Source organism: Rhinopithecus roxellana, chromosome 7, assembly GCF_007565055.1.
Source record: "Rhinopithecus roxellana isolate Shanxi Qingling chromosome 7, ASM756505v1, whole genome shotgun sequence".
Taxonomy (NCBI): Eukaryota; Metazoa; Chordata; class Mammalia; order Primates; family Cercopithecidae; genus Rhinopithecus; species Rhinopithecus roxellana.
In genome coordinates this window covers 92,573,338-92,600,146 of record NC_044555.1, presented here as the reverse complement: position 1 = coordinate 92,600,146, position 26,809 = coordinate 92,573,338, and the positions used below count along the sequence as shown (strand labels likewise).

General features: G+C 48.0%; 1 protein-coding gene and 1 pseudogene across 3 annotated transcripts in view; one reads left to right on the top strand and one right to left on the bottom strand.

The window, feature by feature from the left end:
* The window catches only part of LONRF3 (LON peptidase N-terminal domain and ring finger 3), a 45,225-nt gene extending 34,899 nt beyond the window's left edge, over positions 1-10,326 (bottom strand). Inside the window, exons 1-3 of one of the 3 annotated variants that reach the window (XM_030934409.1) lie at positions 9,349-10,326; positions 6,495-6,613; positions 1,976-2,098 (exon numbers count right to left, since the gene is read on the bottom strand). In XM_030934409.1, the coding sequence (XP_030790269.1) occupies positions 1,976-2,098; positions 6,495-6,613; positions 9,349-10,165 (1,059 nt within the window). In that variant the 5' untranslated portion in view covers positions 10,166-10,326. The remainder of the gene's footprint in view (positions 1-1,975; positions 2,099-6,494; positions 6,614-9,348) is intronic. The other 2 variants (XM_030934410.1, XM_030934411.1) reach the window with 2 other exon arrangements.
* Positions 10,327-10,921: 595 nt separating this feature from the next.
* The window catches only part of LOC104664112, a 61,016-nt pseudogene continuing 45,128 nt past the window's right edge, over positions 10,922-26,809 (top strand).

The following is a 26,809-nucleotide window of genomic DNA, read 5'->3' as shown; positions in this document are numbered from 1 at the left end:
TCGAAGGCAGCTTATTAATGTCAACTCAACCTGCATCATCTCTGTCAAATCTTTAGCCCTGAAACTGGAATGATCTGGTAAATAAACACAACTGAAGACTCTCAACGTTCTTAATTGCTGCCATGGCCTCATCACACTCAGTGGAAATTCGCCTCTAAATTCTTGCCCTCACTTCAGAACTCTGTAACACTCATCATGGGCATATACTCGCTTGCATCATCTGGCATTTATGTTAACAAATGCAAGACTGTAAGTTCCTTGAAGACTAAAACTGTGACTTACACCTCTTTGGGTCTCCAGAGCTTCACACAATGCCTTGCCTCAAACCATTAGGCAGCTGTGGAAATGACAACAGTTTGTCTATAAAAGCAGACTGGAGAGACAGGTCAGCCCAACTGATGACACCAAAAACATCTCAGGCCAACTGGTAAATGGACAAACAGGAGTCAAGAAACCATTCCTCCTTGGGTCTGAGACCTGCCTCTGTTGGCCTTTGCACACTCTGTTCCCAAAGACAAGTTTCTTCTAACTGCCTCTGTTCATCACGGAACTGGAAAGTTCCATTGCTACTATTGACCCAGCTTCACCAGTGAGTGCTGAGGCTGTGGCCATGTCCTCATGGGAAGCAGGATAGCAGAGCAGCTAAGATGCCAGGCTTTGGAAGCAGATAGACTTGGTTTTGAATACTTTCCCACCAATCACCAGCTGCATGACCTTGGGAAAGTCAGGAAGCCCGAGCTTCATCTGTCTCATCTGTAACCTGAGGATAAATAACCAAACCTAGCCTCAGGAATGTAGTGGGGTTTAAATAATCTACTCTACATAAAACGCCTGGCACAGTGTCTTAATGTAGAAGAAATTCTCAACAAATGTTAGCTATTATTATTATCATTACATCATGGACTACACTTAAGATTTGGAGAAGGATCCACAGCTTGAAGTAATTCTCCCCGAACCATGCTCCTCTCAAGCACACCTTTTTCACATACTCAAACCAATTCAAAGCAACTTCCCAGAAAGGAGATCCTTCGTGGGAGACAGAAAATCCAGGGCCAGTTCCCTTAGTTCATCGATTTTGCTAACCATTCCTTTCTAGAGCCTTCAGAAACCAGTTCTGTCTCTTGCTCAATTTCTTTATCCACTTCTCTGCCAAACCACACTGGGACAGAAACCGTAAGGCTCGGCAGTGAATAGCGGGTGGGGCACAAGGAGAGCAGAGACAACCTCCAACTGTCAGAATCCAACTTACAGGCCAATTACCCAGACACCAGCAAAGTAAACTGTAAAACAAACAACAAAGTCCACGAATTGAAGATGCCTGAGCCTTCACTCATGCTCTCAGTATTTCACACCATTTTTCTTTTATAACTACCACATTCTCCTGGGACCCAGGAGTTGGAATGACTGTTTGCATTCTATTGTAACGGTCTCTGACTAGCATTTGTGAGGCAATGTGTTTTATTTCTAGCAAAGGAGCTGAAGGTTGGAGTTCTGTGTATGGTGATAGGAGAGGTGGGGACCACCAACGTCCCGTCCCAGGGGCTGGTCATCATGTGTGGATGGTGAAAACTGTGATTCAGCCAAAGAAAAGTTATGTAACAGTAGGTAGCCCCACACCCTGGATCTCTCATCAACAGCCAGAATGTCCTCAGTGAGCCTCAATCCCCATGTTAATGTACTTGATTTTGGTTTTTCTCCCACTGACAATCCAGACCCTGAGTCAAAGAAGCAAGAACATTCCTCACAGGCTCCTACAAAAATGTAGGAACTGCCCAATCTGATCGTACACACCAGAAGGACGGTGTTTCTGGGCAATCAATTAGCACTCCCTTCTCCCTTTTGTCCCTTTAACCCAGGGAACCACCCACTCAGGACCCCAAATGCCAGGGAGGACAGCATCCTCACTCCCCTTCCTAGAGAAGACAGAGAGGTGAGGGTCCAATAGGCAGCTGGACCTGATGTCATTTCAACTCACTCTTTGGGCTTCACATCTTGCTCTCTTGTTCTTTCCATCAAGGGATACACAGTAGAGAAACTCCCTTAGTGCCTCCTCCACCTTGCCTAGGGTGGCTAAGGCTTGGGCTTTTCTGAAATGTGCCTGGAAGGAAACATTAGCATTCAATCCCATTTTATTCAGCCTATTAACACTACTGCTCTAACAATAACTAACCCAGAGCACTATCTGTTGTGTAAAACATTTTAAAAGGACTCTCTTATCTACAGCCCTAAAATGTAGGCAACTGTTCTAATGCCATTATCAAGAAGACAAAACTGAAACCCAAAAACGTTAACTTGCCCAATGTAACACAGCTGGTAAATTGTGGAATCAGGGTTTGAACCTGGGACTGACTGATACCAAAGCCTGTATTCTTAACCACTCTGCCACACTACCTTGTCTGTGCCCCACCATTGTACAGCGTGACCATCAAATGTAGCAAGAACCCCCATTTGACCACATGCTAACCAGCTTTCAGGGCCTGCCCAGCTATGCCTTCGTTTGAACTAGTCTCTCAAGCAAAGAACTAGTCCTCAGTAGTGGCTTGAAAGAGCACCTAAACTAACTGATCAATTTTCAGAAGAAGCCCGGGAGAAGGGATCTGACCTCTCCAAGACCTCAAAGGTAGCTAGTGGCAAAGCTGGAACTAGAACTGCAGTCTCAGGACTCCCAGGATGCTCTTCTCCACAAAGCAGACTGCCCTTCAGAGGGCTAACCAGGGGCTGAGCAGATGCTTACTCTCCTAGGGGCTTGGAGCACTGCTGCTCGCTCACCACATACTTTAAAAAGTATGAAGAAGTTTATGGTTCCTCAGGGCCCAAGCCCAACTGCTCTGGGAAAGACACTCTAGGGAGAGCAGAGAAACATCCTGGGAAAGAAGGAAGAAAAAACAGTAGTGGGGGAGAGGGCTGCCCTCTGTGTGTGTCTTGAGACAGGTGGACACTAGCAACTTGGCTTGAAGAGCATTTCACTTGAGTCATCTAGGACGTCCCTCCACCCAGTGGCCTGCTCCCTTGCCTCCTCCATTGGCAGCACTAAGCCTAACTTAGTGAATGAAGTGATCCAGGTTGTGGCTGCTGAATACTCCCCTGCCTTCCTTTCTAACATGCCTCTTTGCAGGCCCCAGAGCCCTCAGGCTATGACCTGGCTGCAGGGGCTGCCCTGAAGCTGCCTTGTTGAGCAGTGGCCCCTGCTCCAAACCTCTCCAGGACCTTTCCGCATTCCCCCGGCTCCTTCTGAAGCCTTGTCTTGGCTGATACATGGATGTTGATGGCCTCCCTTGTTGCTTCTCCCAGCAGTGTTTACCAAGGGCCTTTGGGAAAGGCTTGCATGACATCACAGGGCAGCTAGAGGGGAGAAGTGTTGGGAGACTGGAAAGGCCTCTGTGTGATCCCACTAATCATATCAAGTAGCAATCCATATATTCTTTTTTTCTTTTTTTTTGAGACAGAATCTTGCTCTGTCACCCAGGCTGGAGTGCAGTGGTGGATCTCGGCTCACTACAACCTCCGCCTCCTGGGTTCAAGCGATTCTCCTGCCTCAGCCTCCTGAGTAGCTGGGACTACATGCATGCGTCACCATGCCTGGCTAATTTTTGTATTTTTAGTAGAGATGGGGTTTCACCATGTTGGCCAGGCTGGTCTCAAACTCCTAACCTCAAGTTATCCACCTGCCTCAGCCTCCCAAAGTGCTGGGATTATAGGCGTGAGCCACCGCGCCTGGCCAACCCATAAACTCTACCTGCTCAGGGCAACCAGCTCACACCACTGAGAGCTGTATCACCTGCAGGATGTGCAGAGTACCACACACTCTGTCTGGATGGCTGGAATAGAGAATAGGGCTGCCAGATGAAACCCCTACACTTAGGGCATTTTACACAGAAATGTTGGGAAATATGCAAATCAGGGTGGGAGGTGGTTTTGAATTATATGCATCACTTCCAGTCTTCTCTTAACCCCCAAGACAATAAATTATCTCATCACTGCCCCCACCTATCACTTCATCACTATGGGGAAATGAAACTCCTATTTAATACTTTCATCGACTCTTCCTTCACTGGGGAAGTCACTTTTCCCATTTCACACCCAAAATGCTTCATTGCTTCTCAGTTCTGCTTCTCACCACACTATCAAGGTTCTTAGCCCTAAGATCTAGGCTTAGGGTGGAGGTAGAAAGAGCTGCAAGTCCTCTTACTCCTAGGCAGCTCCCTGACTTGCACTACTGGGAGGCCGAAAGTGCCCCCACTAAAGCTCCTTTGGGTTAAGACACTGGGGCCTTGTATTAAACACTAAATGTGTTCCTTGGGAAAAAAACATACTAATTCATCATCACTCATGAAAACCTTCTCAGGAAAGAACATACAATATTCAACTGACATTCATGGCAGAGTACACAGGTCCACATGCTTTATCTGGTTTCCAGATCCAAAAAAGTTCTGATAATCCATTGTTTTCATAAACTTGACATCAAAATTCATTAGATGGCAAAACCTGACCTAAACTGATATAAAGTATTTAAAAATATTTAGCCCACTGAGTGTGAATTTTCACAGAATCTGCTAGATAGTGTGTTTGATTATAGGAAGCTATCCGGAGCTCACTGAGACCTAATATATGGTCCTTGCAAAATATAAAACATTCTGGATTCTGAACACTTCTGATCTTACAAGATTCAGATAAGGGATCGTGGACTTGAACTTGGATACACTGGTTTTCTGAGGAAGGCATCCTTGGGTTGTGTAGAGAGAGAGCACTACACGCAGCAAGCTTTATAGCTTGCAGAATATCCTCTTGGCCACGTTCACTTTTGACCCTCACTGCATCATTGCGAGGCAATCAGGGCAGATATCAATAGCTTCATTTTGCAAACAAGGATACTTGGGGTTCGGAGAGTGAAGCCACCTCCCCACGGTTTCCAAGTAGTAGAGCACAGGCTCAAATCTAATCTTCTAAACAAAGTACTGACATGTGGCTGAGGGCCAGTCCTGAAGCCAGGCAAAGACACGGAAAGTGACACTTTGCATCCTGGCATTCTGAGAGGTGTCCAGGCTGTTTTTCTTCTCACCCCCCATCTGACCTAAATCCTTGGGGATACTGGCAGGCTGACTGACTATATTAAGGACTTGAAATGGCACAACCATTGTGTGAGTGTGAGGATCCCTTCAGAGAAAACTGGCTAAGCTGCCAAGGAGCCTGGCTATCAGTAGAGGTTCAGGAGCACCAGGCCAGCAACACCACTCTCACCTTCCTCTTTCTAATGTCCCTGGAAAATGATGATAATGATGGCGATAGAAAACATTTATGTAGGCCGGACACGGTGGCTCACGCCTGTAATCCCAGCACTTTGGGAGACTGAGGCAGGTCGACTGCTTGAGGCCAGGAGTTTGAGACCAGCCAACATGGCAAAACCTCGTCTCTACTAAAAATACAAAAATTAGCCGGGCATGGTGGCACACGCCTGTGATCCCAGTTACTCGGGAGGCTGAGGTGGGAGACTCACTTGAACCTGGGAGACAGAGGTTGCAGTTAGCCGAGATCACGCCACTGCACTCCAGTGTGGGAGGCAGAGTAAGACTCTGTCTCAAAAAAAAAAACAAAAACAAAAAAAAAAAAAGCCAGCACAGTGGCTCACACCTGTAATCCCAGCACTTTGGGAGGCCGAGGCGGGCAGATCACGCAGTCAGGAGATCGAGACCATCCGGGCTAACATGGTGAAAACCTGTCTCTACTAAAAAAATACAAAAAATTAGCCGGGCACGGTGGCAGGCACCTGTAGTCCCAGCTACTCGGGAGGCAGAGGTAGGAGAATGGCGTGAACCTGGGAGGCGGAGGTTGCAGTGAGCCGAGATCGTGCCATTGCACTCCAGCCTGGTCATAAGAGGGAGACTCCATCTCAAAAAAAAAAAAGAAAAAAGAAAAGAAAACAAAACAGAAAGAGAGAGAGACAAGAAAGACAGAAAGAAAGACAGAAAGAAAGAAAGAAAGAGAGAAAGAGAGAAAGAGAGAAAGAGAGAAAGAGAGAAAGAGAAAGTTTATATAGTACTACATGCCAGACACTGTTCTAAGCACCTTACATTATTAGCTTATGTAATCCTCACAACAGCCCTATTCAGTAGCTGCTTTGAATATCCCCCATTTTACAGATGAGGTGATGATGAACTACTGGGAAGTTAAGTCATTTGTCCAAGGCCACGAAGGTCATAAAAGTAGCAGTTGAGACACAAACCCAGGCAGTCTGGCTCCCAAGTGCATATTCTAGAGAGTCACTATGCCCAGGCTGTTCTGAAGGTCATCAGTTGAAGACTGAATTGGGGAAGAATCCAGTTCCCTTGCAGACCTGAGTCACCCTTTGCCCAGGGATCTTTAACCCTGGCTCTTTTGCAAAGCCTTCTTCCTGTTCTGCTTGAGCTCTAGAGCCCCTACGCTCCAGGGAGGCAGCCCTTCCTGCTAATTCCTGTCTACAGTACAACCCCTTCCCACCTCTCCCATCCCACACTCACCTTAAAACCCATCGGGCGGAGCTTACATGCTATTTCTGCATCATGCAGTGCGTTCTCATGAGACTCCAAGGTGAAATAAATCTGAGACCGATTGCTATAAAGCAAGTGGTCATTCGGAGCTGCCAAAATAAGAAAGAAAAACCCTTATTAACAGCCCCCAGTGCAAGCAGGTGTTAAGTCCTGTATGAGTATGGATCTTGAGAAATGGTAAGTTTTCTAGGACTTTTCTACTGGAGATCAAAAGGGTTAGGCTCTATTTCTAGTCCTAATATTGTCCTGCTTTCTACACCCCCAGCCAGCCTGGGCCTGAGGTTCCCCAGCTGCAAAGTCATTTTTGCCCCCGCTCACAAGCAGTTCATTAGAGGCCCCGTGGTGTCAGTGATGCATTAGACACTTTGACATAGATGAGATGTGGCTACACACAGCTAGTGCCTGGCAGCCTGGTTTATGAGTACAGTATTACCAATAAGAAAACAGGCCAGGTAGGAAGGAGAGAGAAGTGGGCAGATGTGACCCCTATCTGAACCACCAAGAAGACAAATCCAAGTTAGTTTTCCAGGTGGCAATGACTGATGACATTAACAACCTCTTAGTCTACAAAGCCCAGCACATATGAAGATTCCCTGAAGAAAATAGAAATACATTTACATGGTCCCATCCTCTCATTTCAAATGGCCAAATGTAAATGAACTTGGACAAGGTTTCTGGGAATAAGGTGAGGCTGGCTCTCACCAAAAACTCCGAATTACTAGATGTCAGAGCTGGACAGGCTATTAGAGATTATCTGGCTCAATCAACCCATTCTTCAGATGGGGAAAATCAAGCCCAGAGAAGGGAAGGCATCTTCTCAAGGTCACACAGCTAGCTGGGCAGTCACTGATAACTGGTCAGACTTCAAAGCTTTGAAGCTGGGATGTGGGGAGCAGGTTCCTTTCACTGAAGGTGTGTAAAATACTTGGAATAATACAGACACAATGGCCATCTTCCAGAACAGAGAGCCTCCTTTCCTCTTAGAAGGGTAAAGCTGGCCTTGACATTTTCACCCTGACTTCTCTGAGGAGATTAACAAAGATGCAAGGAAGAACCTCCAGCGGAATGTGGTGGCAACAGGAGGGTGAGGGCAGGAAGGGGCTTTCCTGGCCCTTGGGGGATGGCTAAGAGGTATGAAACCTGCCTTAGAGATCTGGAGTTAAGTGGCCTCCACCTGCCTCATTCATACTGCCCTGCTCTTCCCCAAGATCTGGGCTCTAGCTTCCTCTGTGGCAACAGGCTTTGATGGTTTTTTTCCCAGGGGTGTGCTGAGGGCTTGCTTGGGTGCCCATTAGTTGCTCTTAAGACATTAGCAAATCGTTTACAGTCTTTTCTGGCTTTTCTCTTCTGCAGCACACTCCAGCCTGGTGGCAGCTCACAGTCCGCCTTGCTTGTGCACAGACAGGAGCTAGAGAAGTCTCCTTCTCTAGCTACCAGCTTTGCCCTGTCAGTCCTCATTCCTCTTCCTCCTCTCCCCGTTACCTGTTGCAAGCTTGAGTGGAGATTCAACACGTGGAGACTCCGGCCCACACCCCTCCTCCACTCCACAGAGTCAGGTCCAGGACACCCTCGGATCTCAGGGCCCTGCCTGCCCAGCCCTGCTGCCTCCTCCCCGGCACGCTTCGCCAGACACCGCGCCCCGCGACCGAGCTCCTGGCAGACTGCCCGAGCTGGGCAACACCGGCTGACGGCTCAGCTGCCACTTCCTGGGTCCAGGCATGGTGGCTCTGAGAGAGCGTCTCCCTGGTGAAATTCGGGTGCCCTAGTCTATCTGGAGATGTGGGACTGCCCACGTTGCCCTTGAAGCTGCAAAGCCCACCCAATCCTCCCAGGTGGCACTGGAAAGCGGGACAGAGGCGTAACCCATTCGTAGCCAGCCCACGGTCCCCGGGGATCCCCAAGCAGTTGCCGGGCCCGGTCTCCCGCCGGGCTGGCCGGGTTAAAGGGGTTCAAGGCGAGGGCACAGGCTACGGGTTGGCGGGGCGGGCGACATCTATTTCAGCCTAGGATCGTGTGATAGGAAGCGGTGACAATGAGTCACAGGGCAGCGGGGCGCAAGCGCTCCCCCTCCCCCCGCACACGCTCGTGGGATGGTTTCCGAAGCGAGCGTGGTGGCCCACTTCAGTTACCTCAGCGGTTACACAATCCCGCCCGCTCGCGCGGGGGAGGGGCGCCCGACCCGGGCCGCTCGCGGCCCTTATGCAACCAGTGCTCTCCTGACCTAATTCCACGCCGGACCCACCCCACAGGGAGCCAGGGGCCCGGAAGGGGCAACACCCGGCGGCGCGAGCGGTGGACGCAGGCGCCGACCGGACATCTCCTGCTGGCTACAGCCCGGAGGACCGGGCGCGAGTGCGAGGAGCGCGCGAAGTTCCTCTCATCCCTGGGAAGGTGCGAGCAGGTGTAAGAGGAGGCCAGAAGTGCAGTGGGAGAAGGAGAGTCAGAAAAACAGACAGTGACACCGAGCAAGAAAGAAACAGTGACAAAGATGCAAAGAGACGGAGAAAAAGAACCAGAAGCAAGGAGACACAGACAGGAATGGGGACTGAGAAACAGGAACACGAAAGCTAACAAATAGCAGGAAAAGACAAAAAGCAACCGAGATCAACACAAACACAGTAAAAGACAGCTAAAGCAGTGAAAACAGGACAAACTCAGAGACCCAGTCCCAGAAGCACCCCTCCCCCACCCCGGCCACAGTCCATGGGTCCCCTGCCCCCTTTTCTGCCCTGGTCCAAATCCCATCTCGCTAGGGGGTTTGTTCTCCCGCTCCCTCGTGTAGTCACCGAGCCCCAGCCCCGGCCCGGCAGCGCGTTGAACTCACCCAACTTAACTGCCTCGTTGTACTTGAGCAGCGCCGCCTCCACCTGGCGCTCGCGATACAGCCGGTTGCCCTCGTGCCGGAGTTGCGACGCCCGCGCCGGGCCTGGGAACAACTTGCCGAGGAGGCCGCTGAGCACCACGTTGACTCGCAGCGGCGGCGGCGGCTGCTGCCCAGCCCGCCGGGATCCACGCGCCCGCCCAGTGGCCACCATCAACGCGGAGAGCTTGACCCCGCACAGCGCACAGCGCCGGTCGGCGGCCCGCCCACGTTCCAGGCACAGTTTACAAAAGGTGTGGCCACACGACAAGGACACGGGGTCTGATAGAAACCCATGACATTTCCGGCACTTAAAGCCGTCCCACACCTCGGTGGCCGCCGCGGCTGCGGCGGGCCCCGTCTCTTCCGCCGCCACGGCGCCGCTTGCAGTGCTACCCTCGCCCGGGGGCGCTGGCGCCAGCGCCTCGCCTTGCGGGACTTTCTCCGCCAGGCAGCGCACCAGCTGCTCCAGCTGCTCAGCCACCAGCTGCTGCCGCTCGGAGAGCTGTCTATACACCTCGAGGGCTTCCCGGATTCTCCCCCGGGACGCCAAGGCGTCTGCCTGCGTGAGCAGGACTTTGCTCTCCGGCGTTGAGGTCCCCGGAGACTGCTCTTGCTCTGGCTCCCGCGTCGGTAGAGGTGCGGGGCCCTCTGCAGCCGCCTCTCGGTGGGAGCCCATGTCTACTTGGGCCGCTGGTGCCCCTCGCTCCGCCCGCTCCAAGTTGTTGCTGCTGACCTCGGCGGGCAAGCTCAGCATCTGTTCGGTCCGTAATGACTCCATAGGAAGAGGGACACGGGAGGGGAAGAGGCGTCTAGGGACTGGGGACACAAAGCAAAGAGTGGCAGCTGGAGAAAATCGGGGCAGCCACCGCCGCCGTGCCACCGAGCTCCGGACCCTGCCGCGCCTCCGGGAGCTCCATGCCGGCCGCCCCGCGCCGCCTAATAACTGTCTTGTCTCAGCAAAGTGTTATATAAAACTGTACCACGTGACGTGCCGCCACGCTGCTCATTGGCCGGTGGCGGGGAAATTGTTACAAAACCAAACAGTTTTGTAACAGTGCTGCTCTTGCTTCTTTGGGCTTCGCTTTTCTTGGCTTCTTTTTGAGGTTGTTTGTGTTTACACTTCGCCTTATTCCTCCTCGCCACCTGGTTCTTTTTCGGAAGTGGAGTTGGGGGGTGGGGAGAAACTCAATGTGTTCTCTTGGGCTTCTCAGTCTCCAAATCCCACCCCATCCCACCTCCAAACGGGCCAGCAAACAGGTCCCCTCTGCCAGCCGCTGACCAGCGGCCCCCTACTCCTCCTAGGAGAGGCTGGTACCTCGAGGTGCACAGTCCGCGGGGTCTTCCGGGACGCCCAAGGCTTTCCCTTTTGGGGGAGATGGCTGCTGTCAGGGAAAGGAAGCAGGTTGGGTGGGGTATCCATGAACCCCTCCCGCCCCCTCCCCAACACACACACACAACCCAGCTCCAGCCCGAGAGCCCTGGGAGCCCCGCCTGGGGTTCTTGCCTTCTCTCAGGAGCCTCACAAATGTGGTAAATGCGGTTTCTGAGGGTGCTTGGTCTTCTGTGCCAAGAGCGACTCAGAACAGCGGGTCCCACCGGCGCAGAAGTTGGGCAGCGCTCGCTGGACAGTGGGGAACTCGCAGAGAAGATGCACTTGCCAGCTCAGCCCTGGGAGGGAGATGCCCCGCCAACTCCCCTCCTTACCTCTCTCCCCCCAACGCCAGAACTAGCGCTGGGGCGGGCGGCGGGCGCCCAGCTGGAGACATACCAGGCCCGCCCCTGGAGCCACTGGCCGGATGCGCGCGGCCGGGAGTACCCGGCCTGCTGGGGTCGGTGGGTATTCTGGGGGCGTGCGAGAGTGGCAGGCGGAAGACGCTAACTGAGAGCGCTGCTCAGGAGAAAGTCCGCGAATCCTGGCACAGCCCAGTGACCGACTGAATAGCCTCCAGGTTTGTCGCTCCTGAGCGCTGCGCGGGAGGGGTACAACTGGGCACGAGCCTCAGTGCCTGGTTTACAATGGCTAGGGGGCCTCGACGGTGTCCCACACACTTCCTGAAGGCGAGCAGGGTGGCCAACCGCACACTCTTTGCCTCCCTTGAATCCCCACATTTAGGATGGAAACTAAGCTCACAAATGAGCCGACAGAAAACGGTATGGTCGCACTGCTCCAAGCAGGGAGGCAGCGACTAGGCTTGCCGCTGGCTCAGTTGGCCTTCAGAGCCTGCAGGCTCTTGGGCAGTGCTAGGGTGCCGCCCCAGGGGCCTGAAGACCTATTGTTGCCTCCTGCTGCAGCCATCTCTTAGCTGGATGACCTTGGAGAAGCCAAACTTTAGAATCCATCATTTTTCCTTCTGAACAAATGTCAGAGCTTATCTTACTTGGGATTAAGTCATGTTTCAGAGCTGGATTATGGCAGGCCCCCTCAGCGCTCTGCTTCTCTTTAGGTAGTTAAACCAGCCTTAGGTCAACACCAAGGTCCCAGAGAACAGGTACTATGCAGCTAGCTGTAGAGCCTGTCTCTAATAAGACAGGACAGGGGGAGAGCGTCACAGGGCAGAAAGGAAGCATCATATAGGGGAAAAAAGACACACACACAAGAAGAAGAAGGAGAAGGAGAAGGAGAAGAAGAAGGAAAAGGAGAAGGAGAAGAAGAAGGAGAGAGAGGGAGAGGAAGAAGAAGAAATAGAGAAACTAGTTGTAGCCAAGAAAGCATGAGGAACACATTGGAAAAATTGGCTTGAAGCCTTGGATTTGTCACATATTTGCTATGAAACCTTAGGTGGGTTCTCCAAACCTTAGTTTCTCTTAATCTCCAAGGTTCCCTCCAGCTCTAACCTTGAGTGGCTTTGATCCTAAGACCAAATTTCATGTTACTTAAGTACAAATGACTAGTACTCAGTTACTTAAGTACAAGTGACTAGTCCAAATGCTGTAGATGGTGGCTTTAACGCGGGTTGAGGGGATAGGAAGTCAATGGAAGGCTGTCCGTTTAGTCGGGTCAGACCTGAGCTAAATTTTTTTTTTTTTTTTTTTTTTTTTTTTTTTTTTTTTTTTTTTTTTAGACTGAGTTTCATTATTGTTGCCCAGGCTGGAGTACAATGGCACGATCTCAGCTCACCGCAACCTTCACTTCCTGGGTTCAAGGGACTCCCCTGCCTCAGCGTCCCAAGTAGCTGGGATTACAGGCATGCACCACCACACCTAGCTAATGTTTTTGTATTTTTAGTAGAGACAGGGTTTCTCCATGTGGGTCAGGCTTGTCTTGAACTCAGGTCCCGACCTCAGGTGATCCGCCCACCTCAGCCTCCCAAAGTGCTAGGATTACAGGTGTGAGCCACCACGCCCGGCCCCTGAGCTAGATTTTTAAGATGTAGAAGTTGGAGGACTGGCTAAGAGGCGGAGGAGGTGGCCGTGCCACGCAGTAGGGGAGAAGTTGGGGTTCCTGGTGACTTGCTATCTAACTGAGGGGGGCTCTTTTCACCTCTCAGTTTCCCCTACTATCAAATGAGATCCCCAGCACTAATTATCTGCCTGCCCCTTCAGGCACCTGTGAGGAAGGACACTTGATGGGGAAGGTAGGGATTCATGAGATAGATAATGATGAAACCATCTTAATTAAAGAGCTTTATCCCTTTGACATATCTAAAAAATATACATATGTCTGTTACCCAAAATTGTTTCCTAGATGCAAATCTGGGATGTGCTTTGCTCCGTGGATGACCTTGACAAGGGAATATCCCCTGGGTTGATTCCCCTCCCTTGCCCTGTTATGGTAGGAAGGCTAAGAGAGGGCCAGGTCAGGTAGAGAGTCACAGTCTTGCAGGCATGGAGAAGAGAAGCTCTCCCTAGGCAGGCCCTCTTGGCTGCCGGTGCATGAGGTTGACGGTGAACTTGGTCAGGAATGTTAATAGCGTTCTGGATAATGCAAGGTACTTTGGTGTAAATGGCAGTAGTAGCTACTCACTGACCAGACTCCACAGGGAATTTTACATTGTAATCAAGACTGCCTGTAGGACAACACCAAGTGGGTTTCTACTGAACACTGAAAAACATTATCACAGTGGTTTTCTTTCTTTCTTTAAGTTAAACAAATATTACCATTATATTGATAAACATTTGTGAACCAATTCAGAAGTCTACTCAGAACTTCCTTCCCTCTGCTCTTACTAACTGGAGACTCCCTGGAATGAGGGGAAGGGGGAGATTAACACTATCTTTTTCAGGTGCACATATTCCCTTTGGAGTGTCAGATTCTCTAAACCTCCATTTATTTTGCTAGGATCACCTTGTGGCTAAGGTTAACCAAGAAGAGAGAGCAAGGATTGAGCTGCCTCTCATTTTCAACTAGTAGTTTCCCAACTGGGCTCTTAAGAATCTCTCTGGGGCTCAGAGGAGACAAGCAGGCAGGCTTTGATCCTAGCTCCCTTCAAGCAGAGCAGTATTGTATCCATCTGTTTCACATAAGTGAGCCTCCAGGTATGATTTCATTGAAGAAAAACTGTCCCTTACAATATCAAGTTTGAAAACCATAGCAATTTTCACACGTTTTCATGTATTTGTTGGGCATCTTCCACATACCAAGGACTGTTCTAGATACTGGAGACACATCAAAGCAGCAGCCGGGTGTTGAGCCTCATGCCTGTAATCCCAGCACGTTGGGAGGCTGAGGCAGGTGGATCACGGCAAAACCCCGTCTCTACTAAAAATACAAAAAAAAAAATTAGCAGGGCATCATGGTGCACGCCTGTAATCCCAGCTACTTGGGAGGCTGAGGCAGGAGAATCGTTTGAACCCAGGAAGCAGTGAACCCAGGTTGAGGCAGGAGAATCATTTGAACCCAGGTTGCAGTGAGCCAAGATCACACCACTGCACTCCAGCCTGGGCGAAAAAAAAAAAAAGCAGCACATAACTCCCAGGCTCTCCCTCACATATGATAGTGCATCTTTCCCCACATACACACATCCTTGTACTGGCTTCCCATGTAGGCTAGAAGCTTCAGAGGGCAAGGACTAGTATATCTCCTCCAGTGACATAAGCAGGACAGTGCTTGAACAGATCTTACTGAACATGCCAGTGAACATTCTGGCCCTAGGAGTGTGCAGAGGGACAAGAGGAAACAGTTGGAATGCCATGCACTGTGGTCATTCACAAAGCAGAGACTGGGCACACAAATAACAAATGGTTGACAGTCTCGTACTTGGAAAGGACTGCTGAGCAACTCTGGGAGGAAAGAGTCCATTCAAAGCCAGAGACCTGTGGTAAGGTGTAAGCAACCCCGTGCACACATACATATGCACACACTGTGTAAGCAACCCCGTGCACATATACACATGCACACACTCTATGCCTGGAAGCTTGGCCAAAGCATGCATTTGTTCTGTATTTGATATTCTCATTTTATAAACTGGGGTGACCCATAAATCTGCAGTCCTTACAGGGGGAAAAAAAGGAACCATGGACATTAATGGTATCAATATGGAAAGCAAGACCTCCCCTTGCTATATACAGAGTACCCAAAACCCACAACTGAAAGAAAGTTTAGCCGGGCATGGTGGCTCACGCCTGTAATTTCAGAACTTTGGGAGGCCGAGGTGGGTGGATCACTTGAGGCCAGGAGTTCAGGACCAGCCTGATCAACATGGTGAACCCCCATCTCCACTAAGAATTTTTTTTTTATTAAAAAAATAGCTGGGCGTGGTGGTGCGTGCCTGTAATCCCAGCTACTGAGGAGTCTGAGGCAGAATTGCTTGAACCCAGGAAGTGGAGGTTACAGTGAGCCAAGATCACACCATTGCACTCCAGCCTGGGCGACAGAGCAAGACTCTGTCAAAAAAAAAAAAAAAAAGGAAAGAAAAGGAAGGAAAGAAGGAAGAAAGGAAAGAAGGAAGGAAGGAAGGAAGGAAGGAAGGAAGGAAGGAAGGAAGGAAGGAAGGAAGGAAGGAAGGAAGGAAGGGAGGGAGGGAGGAAAGTTAGCTTACACGTCAGCTCTGGTTTCACAAATGAGGCAACTGAACACTAGAGAAGGCAAGTGACTTGCCACAGGTAATAATGAATTTGATACAGCCAAATTGGAAGCTAGGGTTCATATCTCTTTGTCTCTTTGTTTATAGAATTTTTTCCATGTGATCTGAAAGCTAAAGAGCACAGAAAATCTCTTTCTTTTTTTTTTTTTTTTTTTTTTTTTTGACACAGTTTCACTCTTTTGCTCATGCTGGAGTGCAATGGTGCGATCTTGGCTCACTGCAACCTCCACCTCCTGGATTCAAGTGATTCTCCTGCCTCAGCCTCCCGAGTAGCTGGGATTACAGGCATGCACCACCACGCCCAGCTAATTTTGTGTTTTTTTAGTAGAGACGAGGTTTCTCCATGTTGGTCAGGCTGGTTTCGAACTCCCGCATCTCCTTCTTCTTACTTATTGTAAGAATTATTTCAGATTTCTCACCTACAAGATTTTCATCGATTCAACAAATATTTATCGAACATATGTGCTAATGGAGCTGCCATTTGTAGGGCAATAATAGGATATCACACAATCCTTATCCTCTAGTAGCTAACAGGAAACAAGAGACAAAGATTTAAAAACTAACAGGCCGTCTGTAAGAAGTGCCAAAATTAAGGGAACAGTGTGTCCACGGAAGCCCTCAAAGGGGATAGACTGCAATGCAGTCTCATGGAAAAGGTGCCTTTAAGCTAGGTTGGAGAGGATTTAAATAGAGAAGTGAAAGACCACCCTGAGGCTCAATACCAGGGGACTTCCTTTATATTGGGGGATAGGTGGCCCAGGAAAAAGAGAATTCCTGTCCGGAGCCATGAGGCCCGGAATTGGCCGACCTCTGTTGCTTGATCTCCGCAAAGCGGAGACAAGACGGCACATTTCCGGGTTCTTTATTGCGGACCCTTCCCGCGCGCGCCTAAACTGTTCCCGCGCGCGCCCAAAGCTTTTCCCGCGCGCGCCTAAATTGTTCCCGCGCGCGCCAACCTTTCCCGCGCGCGCGCAGACATTTTCCCGCCCAGGAAGATACGCAGCCTACGGCGCAGGCGCGACCCCGTGCCCGGGAAAATTACAAACCCAAGGCGCATGCGCAATTGTAATTTGAGTAAGCCCAGCCTCCTGTCACCGCCCTGGCTCAACCTCTTCCTCTGCCAGCCTATATAAGGCATGACCCGGCCGGGCGCGGTGGCTCAAGCCTGTAATCCCAGCACTTTGGGAGGCCGAGATGGGTGGATCGCGAGGTCAGGAGATCGAGACCATCCTGGCTAACACGGCGAAACCCCGTCTCTACTAAAAAATACAAAAAACTAGCCGGGCGAGTTGGCGGGTGCCTGTAGTCCCAGCTACTTGGGAGGCTGAGGCAGGAGAATGGCGTAAACCCGGGAGGCGGAGCTTGCAGTGAGCTGAGATCCGGCCACTGCACTCCAGCCTGGGCGACAGAGCGAGACTCCGTCTCAAAAAAAAAAAAAAAAAGGCATGACCCTACATTCAATAAACGAGATTTGATCAGGCTATTTGTCTTGTCTCCATTTCTCGTGTTTTCTTGTCTCCTCCATTCCCACTCCCCCTTCCAGGGCCCGTTCGACTGTCCTGCAGGTCGGGACAAATTCCAAGTAAGCTGGACTGGTCAAGTGCAGTGACAGGATCTCAGCTCACTGCAACCTCCACCTCTCAGGTTCAAGCGATTCTCCTGCCTCAGCCTCCCGAGTAGATGGGATTACAGGCATGCACCACCACACCCGGCTAATTTTTGTATTTTTAGTAGAGACGAGGTTTTGCCATGTTGACCAGGCTAGTCTCAAACTCCTGACCTCAGGTGATCCACCCACCTCAGCCTCCCAAAGTGCTGGGATTACAGGCGTGAGCTACCGCACCCAGCCAGGAATTTGTATTCTTAAAGGCTATCCATGTGATTGTGATGCTCAGTTAAATTTGATGTTCACCCATGTAAAGGATGATGCAGAATACATTGGAGGAGTTTACCCCAATTCTTCCCTCCCTACTTCATCCTCAGGTCCCTTGGTGGTGGCATTAATAATTCTTCCCTACATTTTACTGAAGGGTAAACTGAGAGTCCAGAGACTATCAATGATGCGCACAAGGTCTTTCAGCAAGTGGAGATGCTGGCCTGTCAACCACTAAAAACAGAAAGATGGCAAGATACTATCCCAAAGAAGATTTTGCTTAATTTCTCTGCAAGACAAGTTAGACCCGCTTGGTAAGCCAGGGAGTCTGTCACCCAGAGTACAGAAAGGAGCAAGTCTTGAGCTGCCAGATGTGTGGGACAGAGCCCAGGGCAATGTTAGTCGCCAGGAGGTTGGAGTTCTAACTTTGCTATGTGACTCAGCCCAAGCCACTTCCCCTCTCTCTTTATGTCTGTTCTTCACCGATGTATAACAATGCCCAACATCACTGTTGGAATTAGCTACCAGTGATGGAAAATGCACAGTGCAGTTAGCCCCGATGTGAAATGTGATTCCTGGGAACAGAAGGGATGCACAGCCATCTGTTAATGGTTATGAGTAAAATTTGCGCTGGCTGCTCTCAGAGTAAGCATTTTCTTCCCAAGTGGAGAGTGGGCAGGAGGCTTGAGCCTGGGCCCTGCCCTCTTCAGAGACACTCACCAATGTGGAGGCTCTAGAGGACCAGACAGAGCAGTCTGGTCATGGGAGGAAAAAGAAATAAAAGGCAGGTTATCTGGAGGGAAAGCAGCAAACATTCATCAGGAGCAAATTATCTGAAGGCTTTGGCAGGATTGAGAAATGGTTAGAATCAGGGCTTAGATCTTTTTATTAAATTGTAGTAAAATATACATAACATAAAATTTATAATTTAAACCACTTTTAAGTGCATGGTCAGTGGCATTAAATACATTCACAGTGTTGTGCAACCATCGTCATCATTCATCTCCAGAACTTTTTTCATCTTGTAAAACCAAAATTCTATACCCATTCAACATTAATTCCCCATTCCGTTTTCCCCCAATCCCCTAGTAAGCCACCATTCTACTTTCTGTCTGTATCAATCGGACTACTCTAAGCAGTTCAAAGAAGTAGATTCATACAATATATGTCTTTTTCCAACTGGCTTATTTCACTTAGCATAATGTCCTCAAGGTTCATCCACATTGTAGCATATGAGAATTTCCTTTTATTTATTTATTTATTTATTTTTTGAGATGCAGTCTCACTGTATCACCCAGTCTGGAGTGCAATGGTGCAATCTTAGTTCACTGCAACTTCTGCTTCCCGGGTTTAAGCCATTCTCCTGCCTTAGCCTCCCGAGGAGCTGGGATTACAGGTGCATGTTGCCATGCCTGGCTAATTTTTTGTATTTTTTAGTAGAGACGGAGTTTCACCATGTTGCCCAGACTGGTCTCAAACTCCTGAGCTCAGGCAAGCTGCCTGCCTCGGCCTCCCAAAGTGCTGGGATTACAGGCATGAGCCGTGTCACCCGGCCGCAAGAATTTCCTTCCTTTTTAAGGCTGAGTAATATTCCATCGCATGTAAATCTCACATTTTGTTCATTAATTCATCTGTTGATGGACACAGGTTACTTCTGCCTTCTGGCTATTGTGAATACTGCTGCTATGAACATGACTATACAAATATGTCTTTGAGACCTTGATTTTAATTCTTTTGGGTACATACCCAGCAGTGGAATTGCTGGTTCACATTGTCCTTCTATTTTCTTTTTTCTTTTTTATTTTTTGAGGAACCAGCATACTGCTTTCTACAGTATGCACCATTCTGCATTCCCACCAGCAATGCTTACGTAAGGGTTCCAATTTCTCCATATGCTGGCCAACTCTTGTTATTTTCTGTTTTTTGTTTTGTTTTGTTTTGTTTATAGTAGCCATCATAATGAGTGTGAGTAGTATCTCATTGTGGTTTTGATTTACATCTCCCTAATGATTAGTGATGTTAAACATATTTTCATGTGCTTTTTGGCCATTTTCATATCTTCTTTGGAGAAAGGTCTATTCAAGCTTTTTCCCATTTTTTAATCAGTTTGTTTTTTTAAGAAAACAATTGCTGGCCGGGCGCGGTGGCTCACGCCTGTAATCCCAGTGCTTTGGGAGGCCAAGGCGGGCGGATCACAAAGTCAGGAGATCAAGACCATTCTGGCTAACACGATGAAACCCTGTCTCTACTAAAAATACAAAAAATTAGCTGGACGTGGTGGTGGGCACCTGTAGTCCCAGCTACGATGGAGGCTGAGGCAGGAGAATGGCGTGAACCCGGGAGGCAGAGCTTGCAGTGAGCCAAGATCGCGTCACTGCACTCCAACCTGGGCAACAGAGTGAGATTCCGTCTCGGAAAAAAAAGAAAACAATTGCTGCTGAGTTTTAGGAGTTCTCTATATATTCTGGATATTGATCCGTTACTGGCTATGTGATTTGCAAATATTTTCTCCCATTCTATGGGTTGCCTTGTCACTCTGTTGATAGTTCCCTTATCTGAAGACTTTGGCAGGGCATGGATCTTGAACTTGAAAAATCCGGATTCAAAATCTGGCTGTGTAACATTGGGCAAGCTGTGTTTTCATCTGAAAAATAGGGATGATGCTTATAATAGAACCTTGCTTATAAGATTGCTATAATGATAAGTAAATGAGATTGTACATGTAAAATCTTACCGCAGAGCCTAGACCAGGTTAAGTGCTCAATAAGTAGTAACCTTTGTTACTATTGGGCTTAAGAAGGAGCCAGAATAATGTACTTGAAATACTATATTCTTTATTATCAAATGGGTGAGTATGCCAACAATAACTAAGCAAGCAATCTGAACACAATAACGTTACATAATACTTAACACTTGTGTAGCAAGTTGCAGTTTACAAAGCATTTAAACATGCATCATTCATTCAACGAGCTCCACTGGGGGCATAATGATGAGTAAGACACAGTCCTGCAGAAGTGAGTAGGAGAAATCAACAAGGAAAAAAAGGCCGTTTAATCAGGCTGATGAGTGTTAAGAAGACAGAAGCATAGGGTGCTGCGGGGGTGTGATGGGGGAGACACAGAGGAAAAGCAGTTCAGACTGGGGGAGGGTTTCCCAGGTGGGTAATATAGATACAGAATATTACAGCGTTAGAAGAAGAAAAGGGGGAGTGGGAGCTGCAAGGCACTGAGTGTTCTGGGAACAACAAGAATCTAGTGCAAAGGCTGGAGGTGAGAGAAGCTGGCTCACTCAGGAACAGCTGTTAATTATGGCTACAGCTTAGGATTTAAGAGGGAGTAGTAGTGTGGGATGAGTCCAGAGAAACCAGCAGGTGCCAGATCATGAAAGGCCTTGTAGACCAGGGTAAGGAATTGGGATTTTTATTATTATAATAACAGAGACCTATTGAAGGGTTTTGAGCAGATGAGCTACGTAACTGGGTTTGCCTTTTCAAAGGATCTCTTTGGCTACAGTGTAGAGAGCAAAATGAAGAGGACTCAGCTAAGGAGAGAACAGAGGATGGAGAGAAGAGGCATTTAGGGATAAGACAGAGCAGATGTGGAGACTGACTGGATGAGCTCAATTGATTCTCTTTGGTAGTAACTTAGATATTAGCATCAATGGAAGTTGAGGAAGGCCAAGTGATTTGTATGAGGTCTCACAGCTTAAAGAATTCAATTAGGACCCTGGCTTTCCACCTTGACATCTTTTGTTCACTTCATCAGAAGATGCCATTAGACAGGGTGCTAGGTCTTTGTATGTAAAGCCACTTCACAGAATTCAAGTCCCATTTCCCCATTGACTGCTATGCAGGAAATATTCATTTCAGAGGTATAGTACTTTATCTAAATGTTGAACTGGTCATCAATGTACTATGTTTTGGAATACTTGAGCTTCAAGTCAGTCTTTTATCTTCTATTCTACTTTTAGTGTTTAATGGGCAGTTTGTAAGCAAACCCTTCCATTCCAGGGAGGCTCATATAAACCGGCCAAGGCTCAGGAAAGAAAAATGGGCTTGCGTCTTAGTCCAGACCACTAATTAGCTGTGGGATGTAACTAGTCACTTTCTTTTTATAAACTTATATCAGAAAACCCAGGGGAATAAACAAGTGCATATTCACTCAAATTCAATAACTTTATGAATGTCTTTTAAAATAACTGCCCTTTCAAACTGTGACTAGCAACTCTCTCATCAATCTATTTGGTAAATTGGGTCTCTGACCTCATAATACACTTATACTTGATAGCAATTTTCCCTGAACGCTACTGTTTGCTCACCAGGGAGTGTGTCCCTGCCCTGTAATTGCTGAGCATGGTGTTATCAGACTCAAAGTGTCAACCAAGATATATGGGTGTGTTTGTTTTTTCTGAGATACTTGTACTACTAATATACTTTTGGAGGGGGAGGACCACTCACTGAGTTAGAAAACCAGTAAGAAGAGAAAAAATGACTGAGGAAGGAGTTCAAATTATAGTTTATGAAAAACCCAACTGATATGCCCATCCTGAGACATCAATAAGATGATGAAGAAGTGTCTCTGTGAATGGCAAGGCCCTGCACACACAGAGGGTATTAATGATAATAATCTTTCTTCGAATCCCACAAGGTAGCTGAGTCTGTAAGTGAAAAGGAGCCTGTGGTGGTGCAGACTTGCCCAGAATCAGGGCCCAGTGGGGCTGCAGTTCCTGCTCAACAGGAAGGATGGAGCCCTAACATGCAACTCCAATCCCAGGGGCTGAGCTCAAGGTCACAGAGCCTGTGCAGTGATCCCCATGGAATATGGGAGTGAAGGTCAAATCCCAAGAGAGACCAGCATTCCAGACTGTCCCCCACCCCTCCCGTGGCTTCCAGGAGCAGCAGGAAGTGCTGGGCTTGAGGACTGTGGGCCTTACCCAGCCTGGAAGGAGATGGCACTCCTGCACTGGTGTTTGTCTTTGGAGAGCACCCGCAGCCTGCTCCGGCTGTGACACAGTAGACTAGGAGGCCAGCAAGGGACCGAGTCACTCCCTGTATGTGGGGGGCGGAGGCAGGGTCTCCCCTGAGGGGTGAGATCCCTCATTGTCCCCAGCCTCACAGCAGAATCACACTAGGCCGGAAGAGCAGAAACCTTACGCGAGGCCAGGGAAACGATCCCAAGAAAAAGGAAGAGGGGATAGCAAGGCCCTTTGTAGGCAGTCAAGCCCTAGGCAGGTAGAAGAGAAACACCATTCATGGTGATAGTGATTCCAAAGCCTTTTGAGTCATTCAGCAAACATTTACCAAACACCGATCTGGTGCAGAGCCCTGTGGCAGGCTCTGTGGGTGTTACAAACTTGAGGCAGGCCTAGGCGTTCCCCCTAAAGGGCCTTTCTTAGAGGAGCTAAACCATGTCCACACATATCACTGTCATTCAGGATGGCCTCTGGTGAGGGTGGTGGGGGGCAGATATAGAAAAGTAGGCTGCCTGGAGGCCCTGAGTTTTGAGACAGGCTGTAAAGTAGATCTTTGAGCTGGTCTTCCAGGGGTGTTGCCTGTTATCCCAACATTAAGCAGAAACCTCTGTGGGTTGTTGTGCCTTTAGGTCTCTTCCTCTGTTCCACCCTGACCCTGATATTGGGTCTGCAAATGGAAAGGACTTGGCCACTTCTGTTGACTGACAGAGGGAGTAGGGTGGGGAAACAGAGCACCTTTCCCTAAGGAAAATAGTCATCATCATCCAAATGTCTGTCTTCTCATCTAGACTAAACTGGGGCAAGCCACAAGTGTTAGGCAACTGTGAGTCCCCAGCCCCTAACACAACTTCAGGTGCATGGTAGATGTTCAATACATGCTCACTGCATGATTGAATGAGTAGAGTCTAGAGTGTTTGTCTTGCAGCTTTGAGTGGACAGCCCTGCTCTTCATGACCTGGGAAGACACTTTTTGCTTTCTATGATAACTGTCTACCTAGGAGGATTTGATTTTGCGGTAGGCATAAAGACGCCTTATTCGTCATCCTCCTCACCATAGAACTTCCATTAAATCTTCTATGTCTGTCCTGTAGGTCTTTCCTCTAGACAGGACAACATCCCCTTCCTTCCTCCCTACCACAAGGCTCAAGTGTTGTGTTTTTGTTGTTGTTGTTGTTGTTGTTGTTTTTCAGCCAAGAACCCTCTGAGGCTTCATGTACATTTTGACATAAGTCCTGTGGAGACAATGTCCTGCCTTTACTGCCCTACCCAGTCAGGGGCTGCCTATCTTTTGAAGCCCACGTCCCTCCTCCTCTGGGAAGCCTTTCTTGAGAAAAGGCCACACACTGTGACCCTTCCTGACTCTCTTGACTGCACAGTTGAGTAAGTCATTATATTATAGGTAAACATGGTTGAGTCATTTGAGTCATAGAGATGTTTCATGTGTAGCTTTTTCTCCCAAATAGATGGTGATCCCCCTGTTGCCAGATATGGTAGCACTGACTTCTCTATCCCCGGTAGTGTCTCCCAAAAGACATTGTGCATAGGTATGTGACAAATACTTGCTTGATTGAGGGGAAGGCAGATAACTGATCTGAACCTTTCAGGGATTGTCAAGTCACACATATTTCATTTTTCTATGCCTGATTAATCAACCTTCTGCTATCAAGTTGTCCCGGAAGTTAGACATGAAACAATTCTGTCTCAACTTCAGATTAGAAATCAGGAAATCTTTGGTTATAGTCCTGACTGATGTGAACTTTGGCAAGCCAGTTAGCTGCCTCAGTTTCTCCAATTAAGAAATAGGGAGACTTCCACTTCTGGCTAAGATGGAGCAACAGGGTTTGCATTTACCCTCCTGAATGAAACAACCAAATAGAATCAAATAAAGACAGACGACATGAAGTAAGTTTTCAAGGCACTAGATATTAATAGTAGGCGATGAAGGATGGTGATCCCAGGAAGATGGGAAACAAACAAGGTGAGCCCTGTGAATGCCCCAGGTTATTTTTAACACCTTTATTGTACTATAAGTCGCATACCATACAATTCACCTACTTAAAATATAGAATTCAGTGGTTTTAGTATGTTCACAGATACTGCAACCATTACCGATTTTGGAACATTTTCATCACCTCAAAAGGAAATCCCATGCCCTTTGGCTATCCCTGTTCTATTCCCTATTCCCTTCAGCCCTTAGCAACAATCTACTTTCTGTCTGTATAGATTTCCCTATTCTGGACTTTCAAATTAATAGAATCATACAATATGTGGTTTTTGTAACTGGGTTCTTTTACTCCCAGTTTTCAAGGTTTATCCATGTCGTAGCATGTATCAGCAAGTACTTTATTCCTTTTCATGGCCAAATAATATACCACTGTACAGAGATACCACATTGTGTCTATTGATTCATCAGTTGATGGACATTTGTGTTGTTTTCACCTTTTGGTTATTATGAAGGATGCTGCTATAAACACTCCTGTACAATTTCTGTATAAGTTTTTGTGTGGACACATATTTTCCTTAATCTTGGGTGTATACCTAGAAGGGGAATTGCTGGGTCATACGAGAACTTTCTGTTTAAACGTTTCACGAACTGCCAGACTCTCTTCCAAAGTGGCTGCATCATTTAACCTTCCCGTCAACGATGTAGGACGATTCCAATTTCTCCACACCCTTGCCCATACTTGTTATCTGACTTTTTAATTATAGTCATCCTCATGGGTATGAAGTGGTGTCTCATTGTAATTTTGCCTTGCATCTCCCTGATGATGTTGAGCAACTTTTCATGTGTTTATTGTCCATTTGTACATCTTCCCCAAAGAAATGTCTATTCAGATCCCTTGCCCATTTTTAATTGGTTTTTCTTTTTATTATTGGATTTTTATATAGTCTAGATACCACTCCCTTATAATATTAATGAACTGAAAATAGTTCCCCCATTCTGTGGATTGACTTTTTCACTTTCATGATGGTGTCCTTGTTTTACATTTTGATGAGATCAAATTTATCTATTTTTTTATTTTGTTGCTTGTCCTTTTGGTATCATAAATAGCAATTCCTTGCCAAAGCTGAGGTCATGAACATTTAATCTTATGGGTTTTTTTGTTTGTTTGTTTTGTTTTTTTACGGAGTTTCACTTTTTGTTGCCCAGGCTAGAGTGCAAGGGCACCGTCTCGGCTCACTGCAACCTCCACCTCCCAGATTCAAGCGATTATCCTGCCTCAACCTCCTGGGTAGCTGGAATTACAAGCGCCTGCCACCATACTCGGCTAATTTTTGTAATTTTTTTTTTTTTTTTGAGACGGAGTCTCACTCTGTCGCCCAGGCTGGAGTGCAGTGGCCGGATCTCGGCTCACTGCAAGCTCCGCCTCCCGGGTTTACGCCATTCTCCTGCCTCAGCCTCCCGAGTAGCTGGGACTACAGGCCCCCGCCACCTCACCCGGCTAGTTTTTTTGCATTTTTTAGTAGAGCCGGGGTTTCACCGTGTTAGCCAGGATGGTCTCGATCCCCTGACCTCGTGATCCGCCCGTCTCGGCCTCCCAAAGTGCTGGGATTACAGGCTTGAGCCACCGCGCCCGGCCAATTTTTGTAATTTTAGTAGAGATGGGGTTTCACCATGTTGGCCAGGTGGGTCTCAAACTCTTGACCTCAGGTGATTCACCCTTCTTGGCCACTCAAAGTGTTGGGATTACAGGCGTGAGCCACCGTGCCTGGCCATATTTAGGTTTTTGATCCATTTGAGTTCATTTTTTTTATTTTTTATTTTTTATTTTTTTATTTTTTTTTATTTTTATTTTTTGAGACGGAGTCTTGCTCTGCCGCCCAGGCTGGAGTGCAGTGGCCGGCTCTCAGCTCACTGCAAGCTCCGCCTCCCGGGTTGACGCCATTCTCCTGTCTCAGCCTCCCGAGTAGCTGGGACTACAGGCGCCCGCCTCGTCGCCCGGCTGGTTTTTTGTATTTTTTTAGTAGAGACGGGGTTTCACCGTATTAGCCAGGATGGTCTCGATCTCCTGACCTCGTGATCCGCCCGTCTCGGCCTCCCAAAGTGCTGGGATTACAGGCTTGAGCCACCGCGCCCGGCCAAGTTCATTTTTATATATAGTGTGGGGCATGATCCAACGTCATTCTTTTCTGTGTGGCTATGCAGTTGTTCCAGCACTATTTGTTGAAAACACTATTCTTTCCTCATTGAATGGTCTTGGCACTCTTGTCAAAATCAGTTGACCATAGACACATGGTTTTATTTCTGGACTCTCAATTCTATGCCATTGGTGTATATGTCTATCCTTATACCACTACTGCACTGTCTTGATTACCATTTGTTGTAAAATTTGAAGTCAGGAAGTGTGAGTCCTCCTACTTTGTTTTTCTTTTTCCAGATTGTTTTAAGTATTCTGGGTCACTTGCAATTCCATATGAATTTTGGAATCAGCTTGCCAAATTCTTTTCTTTTCTTTTCCTTTTCTTTCTTTTTTCTTTCTTTCTTTTTTTTCTTATTTATTCTTAGTTTTCTTTTTTCTTTCTTTTTTCTTCTTTCTTTCTCTCCTCTCTCTCT